Source organism: Mastigoproctus giganteus, chromosome 12 (assembly GCF_048544385.1).
Source record: "Mastigoproctus giganteus isolate SK-2022 chromosome 12, ASM4854438v1, whole genome shotgun sequence".
Classification (NCBI taxonomy): Eukaryota; Metazoa; Arthropoda; class Arachnida; order Uropygi; family Thelyphonidae; genus Mastigoproctus; species Mastigoproctus giganteus.
Genome location: NC_143586.1, coordinates 37406801 through 37423224, shown reverse-complemented (window position 1 = coordinate 37423224; position 16424 = coordinate 37406801). Strand labels below are relative to the sequence as shown.

Sequence of the window (16424 nt, the reverse complement as noted above, 5' to 3'; positions counted from 1 at the left end):
TTTAGAGATAAATTAAATTATTTAGGTTGGCCTGAGAAACATTGTGGAAGAGGAAACGTTTCCACAATGCTTTGCAGGCTAGTACGAGGAGGGACCAAGTGTTGTCTTTTTAGAATAAAGGTGTTTTGTAACTTTTTTTTTTTTTTTTTTTATGATGACACAAAAGGTGTGGTGTTAGAATTTATAGTACAGTAAATCCTCGCTAATTCAGAATAATTGGAGGATGGGTCATCCGGATTATGTGATAATCCAGATTAGTGAAGCAAAAAATAAGCCTTAAAAGAACAAAAACTTAGAACACAAATAAATGAAAAATTTAATAAATAAAATATAGGAGTGCTGATGAAAATTAATAAAAAAAAAGCACTTTAGAGCCTTTATTTAAAAACTATAAAAAGACAATACATTTATCCATCGATAGTATTTTTATACATTTATCAGGTGGCACTGGCATTGCACGCCAATGCCACTTGATCCTTGCTGTGAATACAACTTAAATACAGCATCTTCCAGCAACACTTGTATTGGCTTTTTTAATATCTGTCTGTCTGTTTGATACACTGCTTTTATTGAATTTTAAAGAAAACATCTTTATAGATTCTTTTTATTTCTTAACATCTGACACAGTCTATTGGCAAATACCTAATTCTTCAGCAATTTTTTTTCAGGAGCACCATTTTCAAGTTGTTCAATCACTTTGAGCTTGTTAATGATAGTTAAAATAACATGTTTTCTTTTTATTCTACTTTTCAATTCTTTAGAACCCATAATTATATAAAATATGTTAACATATTGATGTATATATATCAATATACATATACGTATAATATATTATAGTATAATATACGTATATGTATACATATGCATATAAAGAAGTATGCAAATGAAGTGTATAAGCAGTAACATCCGTCTGACTCAGACAGAGTCAACAACAGTACTGAACAACACGCAAGACAGTGTAATGTATATTCCTCTCTGACTGTGCAGAGAGAGAGAGAGACAGATGGAATATGCATTACCTACATCTGCCTTCCTAAATCCTTTATCTTTCAAAGTACTCAACTGTGAACAGAATTTTTCATATTTTGATCCAGATTATCCAACATACGGATTAACTGTAACCAGATTAGCAAGGGTTACTGTACTCCAGTACCATATATGGGTTGAAGGTTGAGAAGGCAGTAGTTACTTGTGACACTGAACTTTAATTTCTGTAAATTGTAATTTTCAGGAATACATGGGTAGGAAGGTTGTTACAAAGAACAAATAGAATGACTTTAATATGTTCACTGTTACTTATATTTGAGAGAGCATTCAATATGTTGTAATTTTTGGAATGTTGAAAAACATCAATTTTTGCTCAGGGATTAAAAATTTTATATAATTAAGAGAACTGATCTTCAGAGGGTAGAATGGGACTACTGGATTTCTCTGACCAGTTGGGTTATTTTTGTTTATGACATCATCTCCCTTCTCATTGAGATAAATTGAGCTTGTGTCCAAGGAACAACTGGCAGAGGATCCACAATATTGATTCTAAAGTGCCAAAGTAATAATTCTAGTGAAATTGTGTAATTATTATCTCTTAATAGAAATAGAATGATTAAATGAGGAGGAAAAGGATAGTTTGGTATATTTAGAGTTAAACAGTGATTAGATGTTCAGACTGATTTGGAAGAAAGAGGTGGAATTAATAAGTCCCACTTCAGAAGATTGATGGCCATGGAAATATCTGTAGAGAAGGCATGCTTTCCACTTTATCACAGAAGCTGAGTGTGTGTGTATAAGGGGCTGATCATAATTGTTTGACTTCCACATTTTGATAAAGTCTGGGAACTTAAAAGATGATTTTAGAGCCCCACTCTGTATGTGTCCAACAATATTACATAGGAGGGCAGCTTTGAGAGATTTGTATAGAATCAGTATCTTTTTAGAAGAAAAGTAACTGCAAAAGCAAAAGAGAGAACATAGATTTTTTTTTTCAGAGGAAGTAATATTTCTAATATGCTAATGCCAGAAAAAGCTAAAAGTCAGGGTTATCCCCAGTAAAGATATGTGATCTTGTCAAGAAATCAGTGTTGTTGAATATGAACATGATGGAAGACCCTTTGTTATGAGAGATATGACAGGAATGAGTTTTAGGATTGAAGATAACTTTATTCCTCACTGCTGGAAAACTGATGTGAAAATGGCAAAGGAAAGTTCTAGATGCAATGTTAATGTAATGTTGATCTGTGAGATTACCTTGAACAAAAAACAGTGGTGAATGGCTGTCACACGGGATGGCATTCCATATAATTCCTAGTTTTATTTTTATCTCTTTTTTTTTTTTTTTTTTTGTTTGTTTTTGTTGAGTGTAGGCAGGAACATCTTTTTCACAAGGATATTGCTGCAGCACATGAAACCTTCTGACCTTACTCTCTAAACAAAACTATTCTCATTCACACTTATTCTCATTTATCACTAATGATAATCTGTTACCATTCTTCATTCCAGCTGTTGTTCTCTCTCTCTCTCTCTCTCTCTCTCTCCCTCTCTCTCTCTCTCCCCCCATCACCCTCCCAACTTTTTGTATATGATGAGATTAAGTTAAGAGGAGTTAGTACAGCCACTCCCTAACTTACGTAAGGGTTGCATTCTGCAGAACTCTGTAAGTCTGAATTTCCTTAAATGCTTATGCAGCACTCACAACTATGCTTGCTGAATTTGATTGAAGCAAAAAAGAAATGTTCGACGAACGTGTAAATAGAATTATTTATTCTTTTTTTTTTTATTTCACACGCAGGAAAAATTACAAAAAGTGTGCTTCGAAATGTATGATAAAAAGATTAAGGCAAGTGCCAGTGCCAACTCCTCATGGACACTAGCATCTGAATCTTATTTTACATCCTTGTTATTAATAGCTTTCCCATCTCTGATATAGCACCTGAATGCTGTTTTGTGATCACTGTTGATCCTTTAACATGTTCTTTTATACACACATTGTCCTTTAAAATAGTATTCACTGTTGAAGCAGCGAGACCTAATTCCTGTGCAATGGATGACAAACTTTGTCCTGCTTCATACTGCTTAATCATTTTCATCTTCATTTCTAAATCAATTTTGTTTAATTTCTTAGCACTGCCACCACTTGCACTTTCCGTTGATCACTTTCCCTTCATCATTGTAATAAGTAAATAGGAATGAAGAGAAGATTCTGAAATTTTATTTATGCTTTTTTATGTGATTGAAGATTTCAGTGAAGGGGAAACACATTTCACCATAATAATAATGTAAAAACCCACATAATCCCAGTTATTGGTAGTATTATCTCAAAGGCAATAAAATCGAGTTTACTACCTCTTATAATAGTTTGTAACAGAAAAGCCCAATAAACTGGAAAATGCAAATTGTTTTTATTGTTTTATAGTCATGACCTCCAGAAATGTGCTTTAGAAAAATTTCACAAAGGCATTCAAAAGTGATTCTTATAATGACATAAATTTGTATAAAACTAATACAATTTCCATTATAAAAATGACCTTTTTTTTTAGAGAGATGACTAATATTTGTAATATGTTTAGTTATATAACGAAAATTTCAACTTCCGAAGTCTTGGAACGAATTGACAAAAAAAAAAAAAAAAAAAAAAACCGTGTTATTGGGTTTACATTATGATATTTTCACAATACCTCCATTTATTCCTACAGAATGCAAAATACATTTCCATATTTTTTTTCAGTTTTCACCGGCTGGCAAAAACTTACATAAAGTTGAATTTTCGTAAGTCAGGGAGTGCCTGTATTAGCATTAGCAATTTAGTGCAAGGAAGGAAGGAAGGAAGGAATGAAGGAAAGTACAGTCTTTTCTGCACTAGCCAAAAACAATAACAAAATAAATAATTAAATAAGAAACATATAGGAGTTTGCATGCACAATATAAATGCCATCCTGCCTCTGTCGGTCATCTAATAGTGCTTGATATTGGATGTCCCAAAGATAAATTTGATTTCTATAATCCTTCTCAGAGTCAAATCTATCAGTCACAGCCAGCCGGTGAATTATCCAATCCTCTGTTTATCTGGGTGTTTGAGAACATGGATGATGACTATCAAGGTACACTGACGCCAATGTCAACCAGTGGTCCTAGGATTTCATTCAACATGTTTATGACCTGCATGGTGTAAAAATGTAATGCCATTTTAAAACTGTGACATAATGAATACTTTATGTTGCCAACCTTTTTTTGTATATATCTAGATATATACAAAATTCCAAAATATTTTCCAACTTAATAGTGAACAAGTGTTAAAGCAAAACAATGTTTTAATTTAATTTATTCTTTTGTATGTGTATGCAAGTGAACCTGCTTGACTTATTTGATTGTTTACATTTGTTTAAAAAAAATGTAAAGCAGGTTTCATGGTATTATCAATTTTATAATAGTAAGAAAATTTTTAACCTTGGTTTTATTTTGCAGTAAGAACATCACCTGAGACGTATAAATTTTATTGTCTTTTATGTAGAGAACGTTATCGCAAATTAACTTGGGAAACACCAATTCCCGCTTCACATAAACTAACAGATTTGGAGATCACTGAATTTGTTGAAAGCATCAAGCACGTTGTCCTGTTATCCATGTTTAGTAAAGGTGGCAGTGCAGATTCAGCTGTGGCGCTTCAGAATCTGTCCATTTTACGCCCCGAGCTTGTCATTCCACCAGTTTTGGAAAGGTATTTATTAATTTTTGCTTTTTACTTTATTTTTATTTTTTACTTTTTAATTATAAGTAATTTTATATTTTTCACCATAGAAAATTACCATTATTTCTAGAAATAAATTTCCATTTATACTTCATGTGTCCACTGCAGTAGAGATACTTATACCTTCATTGTGACCGTCTTTATTGCAGCAGATAAACAATGCAACTATTAACAATGGACCCTGCTTATTTTTGTCGCAGAATATGGGATCAGTTTCACAACATACATATGGGTGTGCACCCATGTCTGCATACATCCTAAACTGCAGTCAACCCAAGTGAATTACCAAAATATTAAATTAATACGTACAGATTTTTCATTTCTTTCTTTTTTTTTTTTTTTCATGTTTTTTCACATTTTTTTTAATGTAAAATTTGACCTCCTCTTTCTAGAAGTATACCTTGTTTAAAGGACCCACAATGTGCAAATTTTACATCAGGAATTAGCTTAAATGGTATTTTTCACTTTTATTCTTTCTAGGCGATTGAATGTAACTGATGGGTTTTCTTTTACATGACTATAAGCATGGCAAGAATATACCATCTGTATGATTACCAATCAGTGGAGAGCCATTGGAGAGATGGAGGCAGGTTCTTCAGTGTATCTAAAAGTATCATCTCAAGGCCACAAAAACAATTCTAGGAAACTGCATGAACAGTGAGTGCTGCACATTAGTATTAGTAATGGCAAATAATGCAAGAAAGTAAGCTTATAGAGAGAGCATCAGCTAAAAAAAACCTTACCACCTCATCTGCCTATTCCCCCCAAGAATTTGTTTAGTACTTCCTTGAATTTATTCAAATTATCCACATGCACAATGCCAGCTAAAAGTTTTAATAATCGACTACCTGCTAGCTGAAAGAAAATTTACACACATCTATCCTGCAAACCATTCTTCTGGATTTAAATTTATGCCGCCTCATGCATGTTTTCTGAGTAATCCATTTAAGGCTCTAAACATCCCAATCAGATTTCCTTGCAGGTGCCTAGTCTCCAGAAGCTGAACCTTAAGAATTGAAGCCTTTCTTGGTAAGAGCACTTATTTCACTTCTCTGCACCTATTTCAGCAGATCTACATCCTTCCTAAAATGAGTCCTCCAAAACCTGTATACAGTACTGAAGATATGGCTTAACCATGGCCTTGTACAAAGGAATAATCTTCTTATCCCTGCTAAACAAAGTTCCTGTATATCATTGACAAAACCCCTTGAGCTTTCCTGGCAGCCTATTTGCACTGGTCAGAGAACTTCATATCTGACTGCACAGTTACTCCCAGGTCTTTTTAATCTTCCACTCTGCTGAGTGTAGTACTGCACCAAATGCAATTATAGGGATATCAGAGACATGGTGTCACTCAGACATAAGCGATGCTGAATTTGAATATGGGAGTGCAATATATACAGGAAAGACATAGTTTATAATGTATAGTGTTTATTGTCATGTGACACTGTGGTCTCCCCTAAAACTGCATAGTATACTCTGTCACAGTGCAAGCTCTGTAAACACCGAGAGGTGTAAGTTTTGGTCTGCATAGTTGATCTGCATAGTGTAATGTTGGTCTGTTTTTCCTCTTGCATTTAGCTGTGCGGCCCCTAGTAGGATCCCATATTGCCTCTCCATTGTCCACAAGAGGCAGCTGGATATAGTCTCTTGTGGGGGCAAACCCTGGTCTGTGCCTGAGCTTGCCAGGGAGGGCCCCGGAACGAGGAGAGAGAGAGAGAGAGAGAGAGAGAGAGAGAGAGAGAGAGAAGAGAGAGAGAGAGAGAGAAGATTTCGGAAGGTGAAAAGAGAGCAGGGGAGACAGGGAAGGTGCGAGGGAACAGATGAAGATAAAGAAGGTGGATGATAGGAAAACTGTCCACGAGGAGATAGAGGGGCACCCCTGTGGAAGGAGTACATCCTCCACAGGGGAGAGTCTGTCAAGAACAGTAAAAGTTTTGTAGTGGTAGTCCACCAGGCAATTATTTTATGGAGAGGTAGGGGAAGGGATATGGGATCAATTGGGGATAAAATGATAGGGCCAGGGTGCCCTATGGGGGGATAGGAGATTGCACTGGCTCTCTGTATGAGATCTCACACTGGCCAGACCAGCTGGAGCTGACAGTTCCCATGCCATGCCTCAAGGAGGGAAAAGACATGACATCAGCATGACGGAAGGACTGCTAATAGTTGTCCGGTCTGCAGTCTAATTTGCGGGGCCTTCAGAACACACACACACACACACACACACACACACACACACACACACACACACACACACACACACACACCCCACATATTCATCCCATCTATACACCTGTCATATATACATATAGACACATACACACTTTTTTTTTTTTTTTATATTAGTTAGTGGCAGACTGAATAGGAGCACATAGGACAACTCCCTCACACATATCATTTGCATTCAACAGGATGCAGGGGGCCTAATTCGAGCCCATGACCACCAAACACCGAGGATGCGGAAAGGTCAGGGAATGGCCACCGCATATCCCCGGAGCAATATGGCCTTAGTTGCTAATGCTCCTAAAAACCAAATAACAAACAAGCAGGGGGCCTAAACATGAAAACTGACAGAACATTAATAAAAAAAATTAATAAAAAAATAAATAATAAATAAAAAAAAATAATAATAAAAAGAGATATAGAATTGCAACATTTTCAAGTTCACAGTTTCAAAAATATATCTATTACTAATATAGCCATAGAAAATAATACTGTTAAAAAAAAATTGAGTTTAGAAAACCTCAACTTTCTAAAGTATAAATCACTTTATCCATATGGGCTCAAAACAACAAATTCAATGGACAATGTTTTACCAGCAACAAGCAAGACCAATCTGTTTATAAAATTTTCCAAATGGTAAAAAGACCAACATTAAGAGATGTCCAAAAATGCCATCAATAATATTGATAAAAAAAACACATACAGCCAGTAAAATAGGTAAATTTTCAGAACTTTTAAAATCATGGGATAATTCAGTTATAAATATTAAACATATACAAGAAATTGTTTTTGGTTTAAAAATTAGTATGCTAAGAGCCTTATTTAAAAATAAGTAGCACATATAGCTATAATAATCAGCACTTAAATCATTTATTGAAAGATATATTCAAATTCAAATTGGGTAATATATCATTAAGCACCAAAGAATATCTCAACTTCACATTTCTAAACATAGTTATGGATAATTTTTATACTGAACAGATTATCAAACAATTTAATTTTGCTCTACCTATTTCTAGCCCATGTATCAGTATATGTTTTAGTTACACTGAGCCAATAGGAGTAACTGTCTGCAATTACAAACAAGTGGCTAATAATCCCAATTTCAGCAAAGACTGGATGGTCTGTGGCAGCCAAGTCCTCTGCTTGCACCTTCACAATGGTGGGACTGTTAGTAACTCTGAGTATAACCTCCATGCACATGCACACTGTGGGTGACCACCCAGGTGTGAACCAACATAAGCAGGGGTCAAGGTGTAGCGCCAACACCACATGGAAGAATGCCACCCCTCTGTGTTACCAGGCAATACTAGGTGGTAGATGACTCTCATTAACTGGTGAAATACAACACCAGTTGATGAGATACAACACCAGTTGAAATACAACACCAGTTCAAGCCTCCAATAAGTGCCTAAAGGACCAAGTGGTCCTTTAGGCACTTATTGGAGGCTTGAAGTGGTGGGATCCATGTTTAGTCTCCAGAGCTAAGTTCTGGTCAACCCTTCCCCATCTCTTCCATCATGCAGTATGACTGATGACTTTTGAGGTAATGATGAACATCATGGCAAGATCCAATCTTCCATACATTTTGAGGGTACAGCTCTAAAACGGTATCGGATCAGCTAGTGTATAATCTTGCTACCTCTACTCTGCCAGATAGTGACTGGAGGGAGTCCAAGTAGTGTGTATGCGGGGGCCATTGTCGAGGCCACGTTATGTCAAGGATCTGGGTATATTCTTACCATGTGTATGCCATATCCAAAAATTTCATTATCTCATGCAGCATGCCCCCCCACTTTTTTTTTACTATCGACTACACCATGAATTGTCAAACTAATAGAGTAAGCTTATCTGCAAAAAGATCTAAACCTCCCAAACATTTCCTAGTTCATTTCACAAATATACATGGTCTCAATTCTAATCTCAACAATGTCCATTTCCACTTGCAATCTGCCAAACCCCATGTTGTTTTTTTTTTTTTTTGGTAGTTGTTGGTGCATCGGCTTCTGTGGCCATACTGCACCTCCCAAGGTTTTTGCAGTACTTTGATCCAAGCCCGAGGTGGGATTCGAACCCGCGACCTTTGGGTTGCCAGGCAGGCACTCTACACACCTGGCTAGCCCGGTTGGCCCCATGTACTTTTTCTGACAGAATCTCAGTTATCGGTTGATTCAACCACTGTTCATCTCAGTTGCCCAAATTATTCACTGTATGATTCCTTTCGCCTCAAAGGTGGTGCTTGTGCATATGTCCATTTCGATATTCTGTCAGAGACTTGGTAATTTGGAATCTCCTCATTTTGATCTTCTCTGGCTTAAAATCTCTCTACCTCATTGTGTCAAATTCATCTGTTGTCTCTACCATTCCCCCAACTCCACTAATCATTTGGAGCTCTTTGACTTCCTCTCTTTGCAACTTGACTTTCTCCAGTCCAACTTTCCTAACAGTGAGGTAATTTTCTTTGGTGATTTTAATGTTCACAACTCCAGCTGGCTTTCATTTTCTGGTCAAACCGACCCAGCTGGTCGAGATGCTGAGGCTTTTGCAATCACTAATGACCTTGCACAGATTGTTCATTTACCTACAAGAATACTAGACAATTCTAACCATGCAGCCAACACACTTAATCTTTTTCTCACAAACAACCCTTCTAAGTACACGGTCGAAGTGAGTGGTCCTTTAGGCACTTCAGATCACAACTTGGTGATTGTCTCTTCTCCAATCGAGCCTTTATCTCATGGCTATTCCCAACCTCATATTGTTTGGCATTACAAGAATGCAAAATGGGATGACCTGTGAGATTTCTTTTCTTCTTTTCCTTGGTCGGATTACTGTTTCAAAACTTCTGATGTCAATGTTTGCTCAGATCGTGCCAGTGAAATTATTCTTGTAGGAATGGAATCCTTTATTCCACATTCCACTTTAAAATCTCATCCTTTATCTAAACCTTGGTTTTCCAATAAATGTGCTAAAGCTGTTCAAGAGAAGAACATTGCATATTGTAATTAGTTTGTTTCCAAATCTTCAGATTCATTTTCTGCCTACACCGAAGTTTGCAACAATTGTAAAGCAGTTATTAATCAGTTCAAACTAGATTTTGAACAGGCTAAGGGCAGAAAATTGCTTCTTGCCCTAATGGTAGCTGAGCATTCTGGTCTCTTGCCAAAGCTATTGGCCTCAACTTTTGCCCATCTCTGCTCCCACCTCTGTCAAAACCAGATGGTTCTGTTGTCACTTTAGCCAAGGATAAAGCTGACCTGCTTACATCCCATTTTTCTTCCAACTCATGTATTAATGATCTTGCTAAAACACCTCCCACCATTTCTGTTTGCCATTTGCCAGTTTGTCTAAATTCAACTATACTAAAGAATATCTAAATAAAAAAAAGAATATCTAAGAAGCTAAAAATATCTTTTTCACGCTTCCTTCATACCATAAAAAACACACACTATTCACAAACATTTACTCATACACAAACATTCAATCATTACTGCATAGTTTACACAGATGACCTGGCACTCACATATATGCCACTTAACCTGCAAATATAACTATTTTTTTATACTTGCAGGTTAACTTCACGACAGACAATCATGCACCATGCTTGGGAAAAACCATGCTACAATCCCTATCACATATATGAACCCGTAACAATAATTGCCATTGTAATGCAAATCTGAAAGAATTCTTTTATCTCAAGCAGATACAAATATATGATAGTTTAATCCCTATAATTCCAAGTGATGTGTTTAAACCTTCTATATTAAAGTACCTATATCTGATTAAGCACATAATGGCCCTGTTACCCTGGATACATTAAACAACCACAACAGGGGAAAAAAAAAAAAAAAAAAAAAAAACCTATTTAAATGCTTTATATTTATGTTACATTTGAATATTATCAACATAGCATTTCATCAATACATTATACAATCCCAGATGACAATGTCCTTCCTGACACTAACCATCAAATTGCAGTGATGTCGCCATATAAACGTCTTTGAATAATATTGATAGGAATCAGTTCTCTGCATGTAAACTGTACATGGTTGAGTCTATGTACATAAAAAAAAACTATAAAATTGCAAATATAAAAATAAAATCTTCTTATTGTATATATATTAAGCTATACGTTATTTTTCCTTAAATATATATTTATTCCTGCTAAATAATAAAACAGTAATTCAAACAAAATTTGAATTCCAAAACAAATTTCCAAAATAAAGAAAATGAAAATTTATTTTATGGAAAATTTTGTTTCCACACCTTCATTGTTAGGGTATGCTCATTGGATGCTTAATCGTTTACAGTTTGGGAAAATATATGTAACTGTATTTTAGTGATGTTCTGCATTTGCCCAGAAATTAAATTTACAACATATGTTGTGTTTTTAGGTTATACTCATCTTTAGAAACTCTAACTGAACCACATCGACTGACTGCTGCTATGCATTGTGTGGTAGCTGTTTCTAGGTCCCTTGTTCAGAGTAACAAGTTCTTTCCTGATGGTCCATCACATGTCATTCCTCTGTTTATGGGTTCTTTACCTGGAATTGATCCTAATGATATTAAGAAATGCATGGTAAGATTTATCAGTATTATAAAAGTCATTAAATATATGCGCATATTTAATATTAGTAATATAGAATGTTTGAAAATTATCTTTACACTACTTGGTAATGTTAATATCAGCTGCCTCTGTAACCAAGTGGGCAGGAGCAGCAGTGCGTAGCACACGCTTCTTGATTAGACCAGGGTTTGAGCCCATGACCACCAAATATGGAGGATGCAGAAAGGTCAGATCAGGGAAAGACCACGCATATCCCCGGAGCAATATGGCCTTAGTTGCTAATGCTCCTAAAAAAAAAAAACAAATAAATAATATCAGCTTTTTCTCTTAGTGTAATAAAACAGTGAAATGCAGTGATGTGGATTTTTTTCCCTATAAAACTTCATCTTTCAAAATTTTCTTGTAATTTTTAACCTATTTTATATCTGTTCTAATACTTTATGTACATATATATATTTTTTATTTATTTATTTATTTATTTTAATAAAGTTTAACTTAAACCAGCCTGTTGGTCATTACTAGAAAATATAGTGATTATCTTGTCATATTTATTTGTCTTTTGTATAGATTATTAATGCAGATATCTGTATCTCTTGCTATGGCCTTAAGTATTGCAAGATGAAACTTCCTCCTAATACCACTTTACACCAATTTATACAACAAACATTCATGTGGGACTGTCAAAAGCTTTACTGAAACCTAAGTAAATGATGTAAATATTATTCTTTGCATCAAATTCTTAGTGACAACGTCATATTAGTTGGTAATATTGTTTTGACATATCTCCCTGAACAAAGCTAAGATGTCATTCTCTAATAATTGTATTTCTCTTGAGATAATCCTGTAATATAGCCTTAACTTAAGACTTTATTTTCTCCAATGCAGAAGTTACATTGTCGATTTTACTCTTTGAGCCATCTTTATGCATTATACTTTATTGAGCCACAAAAATTTAATACCTGCAACTGCTTTCTTTGGCCCAATAGTAAACTGTGCATGTGTTGAAGGTAGAGAAGTTGAATGAAGACACTTCTTGACATTAGACATGAATTCATGTGGATTGTAATTTTCAGGAAATATGTATGAAGGGAGGTTGTTCCAGAAAACAAGTCGAAGGAATAAATGAGGAAGAAAAAAAGTTGGTTCTGAGAGTTTGAAGTTTCACCGTAAAAGGATGCTGACTGGTTGCAGCACATGTTTTTTTGGATTGATTTGGAAGAGAGAGAGAGAGAGAGAGAGAGAGAGAGAGCAGGAATTATAGAAGCCAATTTAGAAGAACAGTATCCTTGGAAGTATCTATAGAAAAGGCATGCAGCAGAAACAAAATGTCTGTGAGGGGGAGAGAGTGGAGTGACTGTTGTTTGTCCATTAGAGATTGGTCATTAATTAATATAACTGCCCCCTTTGAGATCTAGCCTGACAGAGGTTTTAGGGGTACCACCCACAGATGTGGCAACACTATTCCATGGTAGGGCAGATTTGAGATTTGTACAGGGTGAGCAGCTGTTTGGAAGAAAAGTTAACTCCCAGAGCAAAAGAGAAAACCCAGTTTTTTAGATGCAGAGGAAGCAATATTAGTAAGGTGCTTATACCAAGAGAAACTAGAAGTCAGGATGATTCCTAATATAGATATATGATCTTGTCTAGAAATCAGAGTGTTATTGAGGATAAGCATAGGAGCAAAAGAAACCTTTTTGCAAGATATGAGACAGGACTGAGTTTTAGAAGGATTGAAATCTACTGAGATTAATAGTAGATCAATCTTAGTAGATTTCAACTGGAGAATTACCTAGAGATCAGCATTTAGGGAATTGGTAGTGGATATTCAAAAAGTTGAAGCTGTTTGTGCAGGGCAAGGTTTTTCAAACTGGAAGATGGAATGCAATATGCTGTCATCAACAAAAATATGGATAGGATTTCGATTTCTAGGCAATGGGAGAAGATAATTAATATACAAGAGGGGAAAGAGCAGGAGGAAGAACTGAACCCTAAGGAACACCAGCATTAGTGGAGAAGTTGGAAGACAGAGAGCCATGTACCATCACACGCAGTGAGCATTCAGAGAGAAAACTGAATACTGAATTACAAAAAAAATTGGTAAACCATAAAATGGAAAGCTTATTTAGGAAATCCTTATGCCAAACACAATCAAAAGCCCTTGAAATGTCACAAGGAACTGCTCGCGTTTCACCAAACTTTTCCATTGAATTTGTACATAGATGGATAACATAAGGCAGTATATCACCAGTGAATCGGCACTGATGGAATCCTACTAGTAGTTATTTATCAGATGAAAGGTTTCTAGATAGTTTAAGAGTTGGTGGTTAAATAGATTTCTCCATTACTTTGGAAAGAATAGAAGTAAGTGCAATGGGATGATAATTGAATGGGAGGGATTTGTCACCCTTTTAGGAACTGGCTGGATATGAGCAAATTTCCAAGGATAAGGGAAAACACCTGTGGACTAAGAAAGTGAAAAAAGTGACACAGAACAGTGGGTAAGTTGTTAAACACAGGTTTTGAGAACAAGTGGAGAAATACCATCAGGATTTGGAGCTTTCTTAGCATCAAGATTGATCAAAATCCTTCTGACATCCTTTTGACAGAAAACCACAGGAGGCATTGAATGGAATGTACTGAGAATGATGGGAGGTGGTTTACCAAGTTAATGAATACACAAGTTCGAAGAAAAAGAGGATGCTAGCAGGTCAACATTATCTTTGGCTGAAGTGGCAATAGAACCATCTGGTTTTGACAGAAGTGGGAACAGAGATAGGCAAAAGTTGCAGCCAATAGCTTTGACAAGGGATCAGAATTCTCAGCTACCATTTGAACAAGAAGCAAGTTTTTTACTCTTAGCCTCTTTGAAATCTAGTTTAGACTGAATAATAACTGCTTTTAAATTGTTGCGAGCTTTGGTGTAGGCAGAAAATGAACCTGGAAATTTGGATAGAAGCCAGTTATGATGCCAATTTACCAACTACCGGTCAGCACACACGTGCAGCCATCTTCTTGGCACTGCACGGACCTTGTTAACTTGTGACCCACTCTAGTTCTATGGATGAGAGGGGCACCAAGATTGCTAGTATCAAGATGGATCTTGTGAGGTGTGGCTATCCCACCAGTACCCTAGACATGTATGACCTACAGGCACATGACCATTTAGCGACCAACAGGAACATTCAAGGTAATGACTCTACCACGGGTGCCTTTATCCCATACTACCCGACCCTATCACTGCAGGTTTCTAGGGTCCTGAAATCTTATGGGATAATGTGTGTACAGCTCCCGGGCAGGAAATTGTGATCTCTCATCTATAGAGTGAAAACACCATTTCCCACTTTACTACAAGTGGACTAGTCTACCTCATTTCTTGCCGTGACTGCACTGGTTGCTACATCGTAGAAACTGGCAGAAGGCTTGGCAAACATATCTCAGAACACGAAAGAGCTATCCACTTAGCGGACATAGAACACTCGGCCACTGCTGAGCACTTCTGGTCAACCCGACACGACATTAACCCATGCCGCAATGTCATGGTTGTCGATCAGTCCCACCATTACTGACGCCGTGCCTGGCTGGAGTCATTGCACATCATGTGCTCTAATACTTCGGTCAACAGAAGCAGTGGATGTCGTGTCCACCCTATTATCGAGGCAGTCATTCTCATGACTGACAAATGTTGGCAAAGTTCACATACATCACAACCACAGGCTTCAACTTCAAACAGTTAGTTGTTACATAATGCAGTTTATGTAACAACTGTGCACGACTGGCACTACATGCTCTTAAATTCTACGTTCCTAAACTTTCAGTTCAACTGATGAAGGTTACCATAATAACCGTAAAGTTTTTGTACTGTTTGTATTTAACATATTCTGTTTTACTATTTAAACATTAAACTTGTCATTTATTTTATTTTAGTTTCCGTTTCGCTCTGTGCTACATAATAGATTATACAGAATGAATCCAGAGCACACGGGCCTCTTTACCTATAGCCAATTATGATATGCAACATTCTTCTCTTGAACAGCCGTAACACTTTATTGGAAAACCAAAGTTTAGATAAAGGTTGAGATTTTAAGGTGGAGTGTTGGAAGGTTTTCATCCCTACAGGAATAATTTCACTGACATAATCTAAACAAACAGTGACACAGAAGGTTTTAAACAGTAGTCCAACCAAGGAAAAGAAGAAAAGAAATCTTGTAGATCATCCCATTTTGCATTCTTATAATGCAAATAACATGAAGTTGGGAATGGCTAAGGAAGAAAGACCCCATTGGAGAATAAATCATCACCAAGTTGTGATCTGAGGTATTACTTAGAGGGCCACTCACTTTAGTACTTTAACCATGTACAGGTTAAGATTAAGTTGTTAACGCTAATACAGGCACTCCCCAACTTATGTAAATTAGACTTTATGTAAGTGCCTTTTCCGACTGGTGCAAACTGAAAAAAATACCCAAACATATTTTGCCTCCTGTAGGAATAAATGGAGGTATTGTGAAAATATTGTAATGTGAACCAATTACCAAAAAAAAAAAAAAAAAAAAAAAAATGTTTTGCTATATAACTAAAGCTATTTATCTCTCTTAAAAAAAGGTCATTTTTATAATGGAAATTGTATTAGTTTTATATAAATTTATATCAAATAAGCACAACACAAAAATCACTTTTAACTAAAGGATGCAAAAACAAAACACGTGGTCAACACATTTACAAGTGCTTCTTTTACACATTTACAAATGCTGAGAAGAAGGACTGTGTGGTCTGGCCGCAGAATGTGCTACACTTTCATCGTTATCATATGTTCCGTTATAAGAATCAATTTTGAACACCTTTGTGATATTTTCCTAAAGCACATTTCTGGAGGTAATGACTATAAAAC

The 16424-nt window shown here is 36.0% G+C and overlaps 1 protein-coding gene across 1 annotated transcript in view; it reads left to right on the top strand.

Annotated features, from left to right (window-relative positions):
• LOC150076901 (proteasome activator complex subunit 4-like) overlaps positions 1 to 16424 on the top strand; it is a 514513-nt gene that overhangs the window by 127663 nt on the left and 370426 nt on the right. The window contains exons 11-12 of the mRNA XM_090386346.1: positions 4505 to 4711; positions 11362 to 11548. Of these exons, the coding sequence (XP_090242472.1) occupies positions 4505 to 4711; positions 11362 to 11548 (394 nt within the window). The remainder of the gene's footprint in view (positions 1 to 4504; positions 4712 to 11361; positions 11549 to 16424) is intronic.